At 39.0% G+C, this 13,569-nt stretch overlaps 2 protein-coding genes across 4 annotated transcripts in view; both read left to right on the forward strand.

Annotated features, from left to right (window-relative positions):
* LOC148894711 (ephrin type-A receptor 6-like) overlaps positions 1-7,352 on the forward strand; it is a 164,456-nt gene extending 157,104 nt beyond the window's left edge. Inside the window, exons 12-17 of one of the 2 annotated variants that reach the window (XM_089003194.1) lie at positions 805-866; positions 2,106-2,315; positions 2,562-2,714; positions 5,205-5,398; positions 5,779-5,928; positions 6,843-7,352. In XM_089003194.1, the coding sequence (XP_088859320.1) occupies positions 805-866; positions 2,106-2,315; positions 2,562-2,714; positions 5,205-5,398; positions 5,779-5,928; positions 6,843-6,957 (884 nt within the window). In that variant the 3' untranslated portion in view covers positions 6,958-7,352. The remainder of the gene's footprint in view (positions 1-804; positions 867-2,105; positions 2,316-2,561; positions 2,715-5,204; positions 5,399-5,778; positions 5,929-6,842) is intronic. The other variant, XM_089003196.1, reaches the window with a different exon arrangement.
* Positions 7,353-10,331: 2,979 nt separating this feature from the next.
* On the forward strand, positions 10,332-13,399 carry LOC148894712 (ADP-ribosylation factor-like protein 6). 2 transcript variants are annotated; one of them, XM_089003127.1, is made up of 9 exons: positions 10,332-10,599; positions 10,716-10,766; positions 10,854-10,915; positions 11,103-11,171; positions 11,246-11,340; positions 12,103-12,232; positions 12,503-12,558; positions 12,678-12,690; positions 13,007-13,399. In XM_089003127.1, exons 1-9 carry the CDS (start codon positions 10,477-10,479, stop codon positions 13,038-13,040), a joined length of 633 nt encoding a protein of 210 aa, XP_088859253.1. In that variant the 5' UTR covers positions 10,332-10,476; the 3' UTR covers positions 13,041-13,399. The 2 variants fall into 2 exon arrangements, with proteins under 2 accessions (XP_088859253.1, XP_088859254.1); XM_089003128.1 differs by lacking the exon at positions 12,678-12,690.
* Positions 13,400-13,569: the final 170 nt, after the last annotated feature.

Raw genomic sequence — 13,569 nt, forward strand, 5'->3', positions numbered from 1 at the left:
TGATCCATATTTAGTTATGAGGGCTTGTCACTTGACTTCACCCCATGCAGTTCCCATGCTCTTGATGTGTTCCTTCTTGCGAGTTCTGTTGTTCAGTTCAGTTTTCACTTTCACTTGGCTGATAGATCTTTTTGGTCTGTTTTTTTTAATAAGTCCCTTTTTGTGCATTTGGACTCTTTCACATGTCTGCCTCTGAGGCCACCTGCTTTCAGAATGCTATTTTAGTGACATGATTCTCTGCACTTTCGCTGTTCTTTCGTTGTCAGAAATAAAAGCAGCCAGGTCAAAAAAGGAGCTGTTGTTCAACCTGTTGTTGATGCATTCGGTGTTGGAATAGACGTTCTGCCATTACACCTTGTGCTCTTGCATCATTATATGGAAAACTTGTTGCTTGTCAGTATCCTCCACCCGTCTTCACGCAGACAGATTGTTTTTCAACATTCTCTGGTGAGGAAACACTGGAATAATGCATTATGCAAGCTTTTATTTCACCATAGTAAGACTTTTTTTCTTTCTTTTTTGGGGGGGTGGGGCATGGGGCGGTCTCGTTTTCACTGTCAAGCAATGCCTGCCTCCAAGTTGTCGGAGTTGCTCTCTAGCTCCAAAGGGATCCTTGAAGGAATAAATTTTATTGTGAGAAATGTTTAAATCCATCACAAACCAATTCAATGTACTGAGGGGAAGAAATACCCTTTGTTGAAATAGCTGCATCAGGTGTTTTAAGAAATTTCCATTTGAGTGCACTTGGGGAACTTTGAAGAAAAATTAACAATGAAGGGTGTTTTTGTGCTTGTGCTTTTGCAGGCAGGCCAGTGATGATTGTGGTGGAATATATGGAAAATGGATCGCTGGACTCATTTTTGAGGGTAAGGGATTTTTTTTGTTTTGTTGTTGATGTTTTTTTGTGTTTGTTTTGAGAGTATGCACGTGTTTTTTTGTGTTGTAAATACAAAATGATAGGATAATTTATTGAAAAGGCTATTCTTTTAAACAGTTGGTGGCTTGTTTTTTCCTAATTAAGGTTAAGTAAGAAGTGTATGGCTAATATTGGTCATACTTGGTGTAGAGGGATGATGTATACTGTATGCTAAGCAATACATGAATTTGTGATGTAATTTGCACTCAATGTTGATCCAAATACAACGAAAAATATATTAATTGTTTGTTAAATGTTGGGATTGTTCCCCATGCTTGAAAATGTCCCTTTTTCCATTTTAGGTCGATATTATCATTCTTCCTGTCCCATTGTTACAAATGAAAGAACCAGTTCAAATTCATGTACTTGCTATAAATGTGTTTTGTTTTTCTTCAAGTTGATTCTCAGTCATCTGGTCATGGTAATCCACAAAGACTAAATTAAAGCAATTGGACTATTCTCATTTATTTGTTGTTTTTTTCTTTTTTTTACCCGGAAAATGTTTTTTTTTCTGTAAATGGCATAGCCATTATGCCATACAGGTGAATGTTAGATTTCCATCCGGGCAGATGTCTGTCTTTCCTGGATATCTTTGTATTAGTCCTAGGCATCAATCTGAAAAAAAATGTCTCATACTGATGTTTAAAGGACAACCGACGTCTCCGGACAAGTTGTGTCCATAATTTGTAAAATGGCTTCAAATGACTTCTACTGAGCGTATTTTACAAAGATTCCACCGCATATAGCTATATTTTACGTTTTAAGACTTGTGCTGAATATTCCGGAAGTCTTGTTTTTGAGTTGGTGACGAGTCCGTACGGGACGTCACTGAAGGAACGTGCCTGACCGAAAAAAAGGACACATTGCAGCAGTCCTTCCATCACCTCAATGCATCTTGCTGTGCTTGTTTGGTCTGAAAACGTCATGTTGCACCAAATATAGCTATATGCGGTGGAATCTTTGTAAAATACGCTCAGTAGAAGTCATTTGAAGCCATTTTACAAATTATGGACACAACTTGTCGGGAGACGTCGGTTGTCCTTTAAGTATTTTGAGCATTCTCTCTGCCTTTATTTTTGCCCTCAATCTTATCCACCAATTCAGTTCCTGTTCTGGCTAACCTGTCCATCTTCCCTCCTTCCCCATTTACTGTCATTTCACTCTGTGTGTTCCCTGCTTTTTCTGTCAGCAACACGATGGTCACTTCACTGTCATTCAGCTGGTGGGCATGCTACGTGGCATCGCTTCAGGAATGATGTATCTGTCAGACATGGGCTACGTTCATCGAGACTTGGCAGCTCGAAACATCTTAGTCAACAGCAACCTGGTGTGCAAAGTGTCAGACTTCGGTCTGTCCCGAATCCTGGAAGACGATCCAGAGGCTGCGTACACGACAACGGTACACCAAAACTCTTTCATAGTATTGAGAAATATCTAATATGTTTAATTATACAAATGAGAAGAATTTTGAGTTTTATGATTATTTTGTGCACCTCGCTGATAGCATATCTGTCTGTTCCTGATATTAAAAATATGTTGTTGTGAAATGTTACTTATAGCTGCATGTCAAAACAGTTGTTTTCACATACTGTCTGCAATAGTGAATTGACTTGTGATTTCATTCATTCATATTTGTGTGTGTCAGCAGGGTGGAAAGATCCCAATCCGATGGACAGCTCCAGAAGCTATTTCATACCGAAAATTCTCATCAGCCAGTGATGCGTGGAGTTATGGCATTGTCATGTGGGAAGTGATGTCCTTTGGGGAACGGCCATATTGGGAGATGTCTAATCAGGACGTGAGTGCTATTTCTGTTGTGAAATGTGAAAAGTGGCTGCCTTTCCAGCAGCTCATGTATTTTGTTTTTCTACGTGCATTCCTTTCATCACTTTGCTGCTGTGAAATGTAAATTTCTCCACTGCAAGACTAATAAAGGCAAATCCAATCCAAATCTAATTTTACTTTCTGTTTATATAGGAAGTACAAAATAATTGGAGGAAAGGTCGAACACGATTAATTCTAGGACCATGGTCAAAGTTCAATTTCTCTCATTTCCACTTAAATACTGGAAATGAATTTTTTTTCTTGGGTCACGCTCTTGAGATCATGTGGTCAGCATGGAGGCCTGGTAGGTGGTTGTTTTCCTCCCACAGTTTTGGCGAATAAAAGGTGGCTTGTAAAACGTTAGTCATTGAACTATATTACCGGTATACAATCGGAGAGGTGTATCCTCCTCTGAACCTGGCACAGTTGATCAATGAAGAGATCTTCATAACAGCTCCTCCGAGTGGTTGACCCAGATCTTGGTCAGCTCAGTCGGTGCAAATCCATACACAGACATACAATTTGGGTCATCATCACCGAGCCCCCTCTCCAGATCTGGGAGGAGAAGGCCGAACAGAGAAAATGGCAACACAAACAGGCAAAATATATTAATTCATTTATTCAGTCGTTTTCTGAACTGCTTTATAATCCTAGGGTCACAAGGGAGGTTACGACCCTAGTTATACTTGCCCCTCTGTTCCTTTTTGTCAATTTTCGACCGTACTGCAGCTTCATGTGTGAAACTCAACATCTGGGGCAAGCCAATTCAAAAGTGTGTCACTTTTTGTATAATATTTTTTTTTGTACTGACATTCAGATTTTTCTTCAATTTTAACTATTTCATTTTCATTTAATTTCATCTATCCATGCATATTACAGACCGCTTTATCCTCATTAGTGAGGCGGGGGGTGCTGGAGCCTATCCCAGCCATCTTCGGGCACTCGGCGGGGGACGCCCTCAATTAGTTGCCAGCCAATCACAGTCATTTAATTTCATCATGTGTATTTTAAACATAACATTGACAATGTTGTACACCAACATTTAGATTTTTATTAACTTTAGATTTTAAATACATGTGCAGTGAAAAAAAACTATATGTACAATTCCGTACATATAATTCCATGATGAGGTGAAACCACAAACAACCATAGAAATGATGTGGCCAACAATGAAATGAGTTTGGCAACCCTGCTTCATTGTTCATAGGTGTGAAGATGGATGTGCATGGTTATTTACCTATCTGCCCTGCAATTTATTTGCGACCGTACAGTATAAGGTGTACTCCGCCTCTCAACCCGCGTCAGCTCAGTTTGTCGCCATCTCACATGTGGGCCTAATGAGAGCAAATAATATCGAAAATGGATGGCTGCAAGTTAAAATATGCTAACACTTCAGTAGGTGAATATTTGTGTGACCCCAGAGAACAATTTTGTCCAAATTTTCCATTAGTTCTCTCATTAAATGTTCTTGGCACAGCTAGAGGAAAGTTGGAGGCAAAAATGGAATATGAGATATTCACCAAGCATATCTCGTGAACTATCAGGTGAAGAGAAAGTGTAAAGGTCAAAGATTTATCAGACTTTGATCCAGTTGAGGGTGACGTTTAGAGTTGTGCCTGAGTGACCCACTGATCCGAGAGCTGTGGTGAGGGATAGGAAGGGCCTTGGAAGCATATCCATCACTCACTCGGTTGAATGTGAAAGCTGCACAAATAATCCCTTTAGTCTCTCTCTCACGCACATACATACCCACATAGACACACACTCGCAGTATACACATATGCGTGCACGCAAGGGGTTCATGGAGAATTTGTGTTGTTTGAGAATTGCTTCAAAATTCAGCCAGCAGTTTTGCAACATCGTATTGTCCATCTCCTCCATGGTCAAGCGCTAACTGAAGCTCCTCATGTACACTGTAAATGTTGTTTGAATGCCCATTGCATAGGCACATACTGTATACATGTGTATTTGTACTAAAAGCTTGGGTTTGCTGTCGTTCTATTTATTTCTGTATTTGTTTTTACAAGAACCGCATGGGTCTTTTCCCTGTGCTTTATGGAATATACTGTAGATACTTCTTTATTCCACTTACAGCTCAACCAACGGAGAAACAGGAAGTTATTTGGAATGAGCATTTGTCACTGTAATCATATCTTCTTTCTTTTACATCAAGCTTTTTAGAATAAACGTGATGCTCAATCAATATTGTTATACACAATACAAATGGGTCAGACAGCACTAACGAAATAATTACAATTTAAACATACAAACACAGTTGGTTGATTGCTTTGAAGAGGTTGAACATCCAGGAATACTGTGTCATTGTGTTTGAATTTCACAGTTTAAGTCGTGTTTGATTTAACTACTGGCGGTTTTTTTGGTTTGTTTTTGTTTCGGAAGGCCTAATGGGTCCAATCCAAAAGCTGCATAATTTTAAAATCTGATAACCCTCCTCTATGTCTAGGTAATTCTGTCTATCGAGGAGGGCTACCGGCTTCCAGCACCTATGGGATGCCCCGTGGCCCTCCACCAACTGATGCTGCACTGTTGGCAGACAGAAAGAAGTCATCGGCCCAGATTTGCAGATGTCGTCTCTTTCTTGGATAAACTCATCCGCAACCCCAGCAGTTTATTACCACTGGTAGAGGACATTCAGAGGTAGGCACTTACAGGTAAAATGCCTTGATAGTAGAGCAGTATACCTTTCTAAATGTTTGCCTGTGTACTCCTGACAAATAACTAAAAGCTTGAGGGTATTTGTTTCCATTTGGCACTGGAAAGGAGACAAACGGTTACCTTGGTGTACAATAATTATCTTGATGCATTAATTGAGATTGGATCTTATGGAAGAGCAATGGACACCCTCTATTTATGGATGTATGTACCATGATGATTGTATGGTTCTAAAAAATCTAACAGTGCTGTTTCTAGAGCACTTTTCCGAGCCATAAAAGCTGCCATTCTGGTATGTTCTGAATTCAAGATGCTCATAAAAAGGCTGCCAGTGTCTGATCATATTGTGTTTTTGATTACTTTAGCCTACCTGAATCTCCTGTGGATGAAATGGACTACCCACTGTTTATCTCAATTGGCGACTGGCTGGACTCTATCAAAATGAGTCAATACAAAAGTAACTTCATGGCAGCGGGCTACAACACATTGGATTCTGTAGCAAGGATGAGTATCGAGTGAGTAGCCTAGCCGAAATAACGTGACACATCACAAACCTAATGGGAAAGTGTTAGCAGTACGAACCAGTGTTATCATAGTTACCTTAAATAACTTACCATATACTATTCTGCACTATAAAGCGCACCTAAAAGCCTTGATTTTTTTTCACTTTATATGTGAGAATAAGTTTTAAAACATGTCATGCGTTTATAGTGTGCCTTATAATTGGGTGCATTTTATGTATGGAAAACTTTAAAAATAAAGTCTATAATTCAGTGAAGGTGGACTTTATAATCCGGTGTGCTTTGCTTTCCATAAAATACGGTACTCAACTTTGAAAGTAACTTAGACAGGATATGATTACTTGATTTTAAAAGTTAAAATTCACAACCAGTTTTGCTTATCCATAAAGATATATTTTTAGCAGTGATGTTTAACATTCAGTTTGTTTTTGAATTAAACATGAAATAAATATGAGCATTTTGCCTTAATATTGTATCAGTAACAGACAGGATATAATTACTTGATTTAAAAATGAAAATTCACAACCAGGGAAGGTGCAGGTACACACCGAAACATGTAAGGTAATTGAACACCTAAAAATGCCACTGTCTGTAAGAAAATAATCTGTTTAGATAACAATTAGATAACAAGGAGACAGTATGAATTTAACACAACAACTGTATAAGTAGTATTACTCATCTTTTCAGACTTCGTTTAAAAGTCCACTAGAGGTGATGAACCTCCCTGTTGAGCTGAAATGTTGCTCATACTGTAACACATCACACCTGAATTCTGCTTTTGATTACAAGGCTTATTCCCAATTGTTCGCAATTGAAGGCTGATTTTTCATTTCCAATAAGAGCATCTACATTTGTAATGCAACTCGCGCATTTTTGTGTCCATGTATGCGTGTCCTCTCTCCATCAAGGGATGTAAGGCGGATCGGGGTGGATCTGATCGGCCACCAACGGAGGATTATCAGCAACATACAGAACCTCCACCTCCAGCTACTGCACGAACAGGAGAAAGGCTTCCACGTATGAGGTCGCCCTTTCACGTGACTTGGGACCGCATTGGTGGAGCAGATGGCTGTGAAGTCTAGAGACACTTCACAGCCTGTGCCTGAGACTAATTCCCTTGGACGGTCTACAACAAGGACGTCATTGGACTGGACAGAACGCCTCCCAGGCGAGCAGTTATTTTCAGACCCTTTTTCTACTCAGCACCACTTACCCAGAATAGCTGGTCTGACCAGACTATTTTTAGACCGCCCAAAAGACTTTACGGTCTGGCCCAGGCCTTCACTTATAGGGGAATGTAATGCCTTGTTCCAGCTGCGGTATTTTTTTTTTTGTGGAGGTACGTTATCTTAGACGTGTAGATTTATGAACATGATCTGCTGATTTTTGGGCTTTTTTTCTTGGGTAAAGTATATATATATATACCCTCACCACTTTTCATTTTGTAATATGATCATTTAACGTGAAGGTGTGTGCACTACTCAACTCTCCGTCTTCGGAGTTCGGTACACTAATACTAGAAGAAAATGGTGAGAAGCAAGTCAAGAAGATTTATTGAACATTAAAGTATATCGACGACTATTTGTTAATTATTATCATGACTGCATACCTATACAGTAAACAATATGGGCAGATCTATGTGTAAAAGGCCTGCCTATAGTGAATCTGAATGTTATTTCAAATTTATTTATGTCAGATCAGCAATAATGATGCGGTCACCTCAGAGTCTCATAAAGAGATGAATTGTGCAATGGGAGCCAAAAAAACATGGAGCTCACTGAAGATTATGGTTTGCCGACTTGAAGGGAAAAAAATAACAAGAGCAGCATCAGTATTATTTAAAATGTGGATTTTAAGAGCTGCCCGGCAGAAAACTCACTGCTGTCTTAACTTACAGTATGAATGTTGAGATAACTTATTAATAAAGTATATTATTTCGTTTTAACAAATATTTATACAAATAACATAGACTTTTATGGTTCTTCAGGATTATATCAAATACTTCGGGTATTATTCGTTAGCACAGCTGGCAGTCATCAGAACTTACTGCGTATCCAATGCAAGGCCACTGGGTGCGTTTTACGGTTATTCTGCTAGGCCACTGTGTGCTTACCTTGTTATCATGTAAAGGTTGTGGAATTTGTGGCAATATAGGAATCAAGTGTACATAATTGTAGTCTGAAATGAAAACCTTTGGATCTGCAGTAGTTGATGTCATGTCGTCAGATGCTTGCCATTGGAATTATTTATCTTCATTGGGGAAAAGAATGTGATTAAGGGTTGATATAAATATGTACTGCATATGAGTATGCTTTCTTGGTGGAATCACGGGAGCCTTGGATACTGGCAGCTTTTCCAATTCATGACGCAGTTATCGAAGCGAGCACGAACATAAACAGCAGCATCTTAATGTATCTTGCCTGACGAGCAACATTAACATGTACACACTCGTATGCCTTACAGTCTGTTCACACTTAAGGAAACATGTTTCAGTGGAATCTAAGGACCTATGGTATCCCTTAAATCCAGTTAAAGACCTGATCCATAGGAATAAAAAAGAAACTGGCTGCAGAGAACAGCTCCATTCAGTTTTTGATTGCCGCCAGGCATCAGGAATGCAATGGTTACACACACACACACACACACACACACACACACACACACACACACACACACACGTGCACACAAACACACACACATGCACACACAGAGTATCTACTGTACTGTACATTAAATTCACATTCACTGGCACAAAACCATCTATAGTCAATGGAAATATCTGATGCTGTTTGTTGAGCATGTTCTACTGCTGAGCAATGTAAGAACGTCCGTTTGTACAAAGTACAAGTATACTAATGATTACATTTATGGTATTTTATTTTTTTATAATTTCCAAAGAGATGTTGTAGATCTTGCACACTGAAAGGGGCAGTTGACCTCAGATATTTATTTGCAAAATAAATCGGCAAAGCTCAAAACGTTGGCTCTTTTGTTTGGCTTTTTTTCAAATAGCGAATGAAAAAAATTGGCACAACAGTTTGTATTATTGGAAATATTTTTTATGTGCGTAAAAGTCAAGAATTAAACCTGAAATAAGCAGTTCTTTTTAAAATTCCTGTGTAAAAGTCCTGCTTTGCGAGCTGGCGTTGTCTGATTATTTTTGTGTCATTTTGACAATTAAAGACTTACAGTGGGACAGATAGAGTTAATGGGATTTTTGCAAAAATACTCAACTGTTTTCAAACAAATGTTATAGAGTAGAGGCAGTGTATTAGGTGAGGATAATAATCGTGTGACATGAGTTTAATGGGCCTGAATGATGAAAATGTTTTCCTTTGTTAATATTGTTTTGTACCAACCACTTGTAACTGAACAAAAGTCTGACAAAATAATTCATTATCTTTTTTTATCTGCCACTCCATATTTTAAAGAAAAAAACCCTAAAACTAATACGAAAAAATGAGACCTAAAACCCTAAATAAATACAACAAACCTCCTCGATAAATTAATGAAAATTAACAAGTTAAAGAGTAAAAGTGAAAACGTAACAAACTTAACTCTGGTCAGCATTAGCTTAGATGATCAGTGTACCAAGAAGAAATCAAGTTTATGTGTTGTCGTCATTAAAGCATTACACAAACAATAGTGGCCAAAAACCTTTTTTATGGTCTAACACATCTATTGTCAGTACCATCCGTCAAATGTTATTTATTGGACTGATAAAAAGAACAAACAATCGCCGCTCAGCCAAGAAGTGGCGCTGTTGCACTATGAATCATCTTGAAAGGTGATCTGTTGAAAGGGTAAATTCCTTATAAACTCAAACCGTGTAGACCGGAAGACCAAAGCAGGCTTTAAGATTATCTACAGCAGCTGCTGTTGTTGTGACTGTTGTGAAGCAGACCATCGCATTTCACTCTTCTTCTTTTCCTTTCGGCTTTTCCCCTCAAGGGGTCCTCCATCTATCCCGGTTTTGTGCATCCTCTTCTCTCACACCAGCTACCTTCATGTCCTCTTTGACCACATCCATAAACCTCCTCTTCGGTCTTCCTCTCGGTCTCCTGCCTGGCAGTTCAAGACTTAGCATCCTTCTCCCAATATAGTCACTCTCTCTCCTCTGGACATGTCCAAACCATCTCAGTCTGGCCTCTCTGACTTTCTCTCCAAAGCATCTAATATGAGTTGTCCCTCTAATGTACTCATTCCTGATCCTATCCAACCTGGTCACTCCCAAAGAAAACCTCAACATCTTCAGCTCTGCTGCCTCCAGCTCTGCTTCCTGTCTTTTCTTCAGTGGCAAGGCACAGGGAGGCCCACACAACCATGATCAGGTCACATGGTTTGCAGATCTTAATTCGTCCTAATAGGATTAGCTGTTGCAAGATGAGATGTGCAGGCAACATCTCAGCATGTTGTAGTATTCACTCCAAAAGACAGAGCACAGACTTGTTTGCCCCGGGTTTTATTTTTTTATTTTCCAGAAACAAAACAATTAATGGGGCGATGTTGTATATTTCAAAAGTGTGACATCAATTGAGATTAATGGGGTTGCTAGATAAACTGTCAGGCTGGCTTGGCCTCAGGAAGAAAGAAGTCAATGTTTTATGTTTGGGACTGGACAACAGCGGCAAAACTACCATCATTAACCAGTTGAAACCAGCTAATGTAAGTAATTCTCCTCACTAACTAAACTTAGCCTTTTGGAACAGACGGCAGGGCAGCAGTAAAAAGTTCGCTCTAGTGCGCTGCATTTCAGTCATTGAGTGATTGCTTGTTTTCAGCATTCAAATTGCTTAGGCCCATTCTCAGAGGAGTGGAAACATGTTAGCCAGGTAAAGCCAATCACATTTGCAATCCAATATTTCCACCTTGACACACTTGTCATTACTTGTCTGTGTTGTTTATGTGATTCGGTGTAGACACCAGGACAAGAAGTAGTCCCAACCATTGGCTTCAACATTGAAAAGTTTAAGAGCTCAAGGTAGAATATTGCATTTAGATTCCTGTTTTAACTGCTTGGTATATCCCCCATTTTCATATGATTCTAATGTGGCCGTACTCTCTCTCTCTCTCTCTCCACCTCCCGCCCTCTCTCTCCTTCTCTCTCTTTCTGTCTCTCTCTCCTCCCCTATCTCTCTCTCTCGCTCTCTCTTCCTCTGCATGAGCAGCCTTTCCTTTACAGTATTCGACATGTCTGGCCAAAACAAATACAGAAACTTGTGGGAACACTACTACAAGTATGCACACACAGTGTTGCGCATTTCTTATAATCAGTCCAACTCATCAATATATGTCCTCGTATCCTCTGCAGAGAAAGCCATGCCATAATTTTTGTCATCGACAGCAGTGACAAACTGAGAATGGTTGTTGCCAAAGAGGAGCTTGATACTCTTCTCAGCCATGGAGGTAGGCTACTAAATCCATACAATAGTCCCATTTGTGCCCTGCAATTTGCGTACTCCCACTACTGGATGGATGGATGGATGGATGGATGGATGGATGGATGGATGGATGGATGGATGGATGGATGGATGGATGGATGGACGGACGGACGGACGGACGGACGGACGGACGGATGGATGGATGGATGATTGAGAAGACACATGTTCCCACTACGGGGAGATACAATTAACAACCAACAGGTTGTAGCAGTGAGTGAAAATTGACAAGCCTTAAATATTGAGCATACACATTTCAGCCACTGTGATCCCTTCAGCGGGTATTGCGCATGCAGCAAAAAAATACAAAGTTGATGAATAATAAAATGTGCAACCACACCTGATTCCATAGTCCGCATGAAAGGCACCTAACAATTAAGTGTATCATACATCATAGACACAAAAGACAAATTTGCGTTTTTCCGTACAGATTTTCTTGTACGCCGTACGCGTCTTAAAATGCATAATAAACATACTCTGTACGGCACAAACGTACAGGTTGACAGGTTCCAATAACCATGTAAACACTAAGATTTGACCTTAACAGACTGTTATGGATGGATGGATGGATGGATGGATGGATGGATGGATGGATGGATGGATGGATGGATGGATTTGCCTTTATTAGTCTCGCAGTTATCTTGCTTTAATAACACTGTTAATAAAATAAAGAAATAAATTGGCCTCCATATTCACTGAGGGGTTTAACTTTTCCACTGTGTTGCCACAGATATTTGCAGTAAAAAGCTGCCTGTGTTGTTCTTTGCAAACAAGATGGATCTCCATGAGGCCATGTCGTCGGTTAAGGTCTCCCAGATGTTGTGTTTGGAGAATATCAAAGACAAACCTTGGCACATCTGGTAATACTTCATATTTAACTCTACTTTTGTTTTTTAAGGAAATGAAATGGTTATTCATAAATTGGCAATGAGAGCTGCATAGACTTGAACCTGACTGACATTTGCATACAGGTTTGTCTCTTTTTATACATGTTTTCCAGCTTGTTTACTCATTAGACAGATGGAAGGCAGAGGGATGAAGAGCTAGGCAGGTTTAAATGTTCCAAGTTGTGAAAGTTAACGTGCGCTGTGAAGTGATTAAATTCTCAACCTGCTGTTTTCTTCCCTTAGTGATAGCAATGCTGTCGAGGGAGAAGGTCTGAAGGAGGGGATGGACTGGCTCCAAGGTAATTTATAATGTTATACTACCGTCACAGCTTTGAGAAATAGATGGGTATATTACTTTATTTTAATGAATAATGCCACCTGCTTCTTGACAATGCTGTATTTTTTTTCATACCCGTAGAACAAATTGCACAGTAAGTACGTTATCACAGTTCTGTGTGTTGATATCCAAGTGATTGGTGTTGTAGCAGTTTTGTGCTCCTGTATATAAATTAAAGACGAACATCAATAATGCCCAACAATAATCACAAAAATACATAAACAAGTCAAAAATACCTTCAAGGGATGATTTCCAGGAACAAATAATGTACCCTTACCTCACCTTAAATGTCGTTCAGTGGCATCCATTGAAAAGTTGCTTTTAGAAAATCCAATTGTGTGTGTCCATCTAAAGACTGGGGAGCTTTAACAAACTTAGATTGTTGTTTGTTTGTTTTATTCTTAAACTAGGTCATATCAAAGAGATGGCCAAGTGAATGAGTGAAATGCCAGTGGAGAAGGTTGGACACTCAACCTTTAATCAGGAATGACATTAATCCACCTTCATGTTGAAAGACAAACATTTTCAGTGAATGTTGAAACATTGTTTTTCCAACAATAGTAAATTTGTACGAAACTATGTTGTTACTTTTTAGGCTTGCGTCAAACTTTTTTTAATGCCAAATGTGAACACGTTATAGTAATATCATGTCTGAAATTATAATAGTAAAGAACGATTAAGTACAGTTTGAACAACATATCGACCTGTTTGCAACAATATCACTACCATATTAGTCTTTGTAATATGTTTTCATACATTTTCTTTTTTCTACTGTATATTGTTTATCATGGGTGAAAATAAAAGTCTGGCTACATATTTTAAAGATTGCACAAACTCTGTTTTTATATTTTCATGACCAGTTATTTAATAATACAGCTTTAAATTACAAACTTTCACATCACATTTTTGTGGCAAAGGCCAACTGTGGAATGATTGTCCAATATGAACAAGCTTAAACAGCATCAAAACCTTA

The sequence above is a fragment of the Hippocampus bargibanti genome, linkage group LG08, assembly GCF_051943395.1.
Source record: "Hippocampus bargibanti isolate YZ-2025 linkage group LG08, ASM5194339v1, whole genome shotgun sequence".
In the NCBI taxonomy this organism is placed as follows: domain Eukaryota; kingdom Metazoa; phylum Chordata; class Actinopteri; order Syngnathiformes; family Syngnathidae; genus Hippocampus; species Hippocampus bargibanti.

Coding starts and splice junctions, on each gene's coding strand:
- LOC148894712 (XM_089003127.1), top strand. CDS start 10,477: ATGGGGTTGCTAGATAAACTGTCAGGCTGGCTTGGCCTCAGGAAGAAA. Junction 10,916..11,102: donor GAAAAGTTTAAGAGCTCAAG/GTAGAATATTGC, acceptor CTGCATGAGCAG/CCTTTCCTTTACAGTATTCG. Junction 11,341..12,102: donor TACTCTTCTCAGCCATGGAG/GTAGGCTACTAA, acceptor GTGTTGCCACAG/ATATTTGCAGTAAAAAGCTG.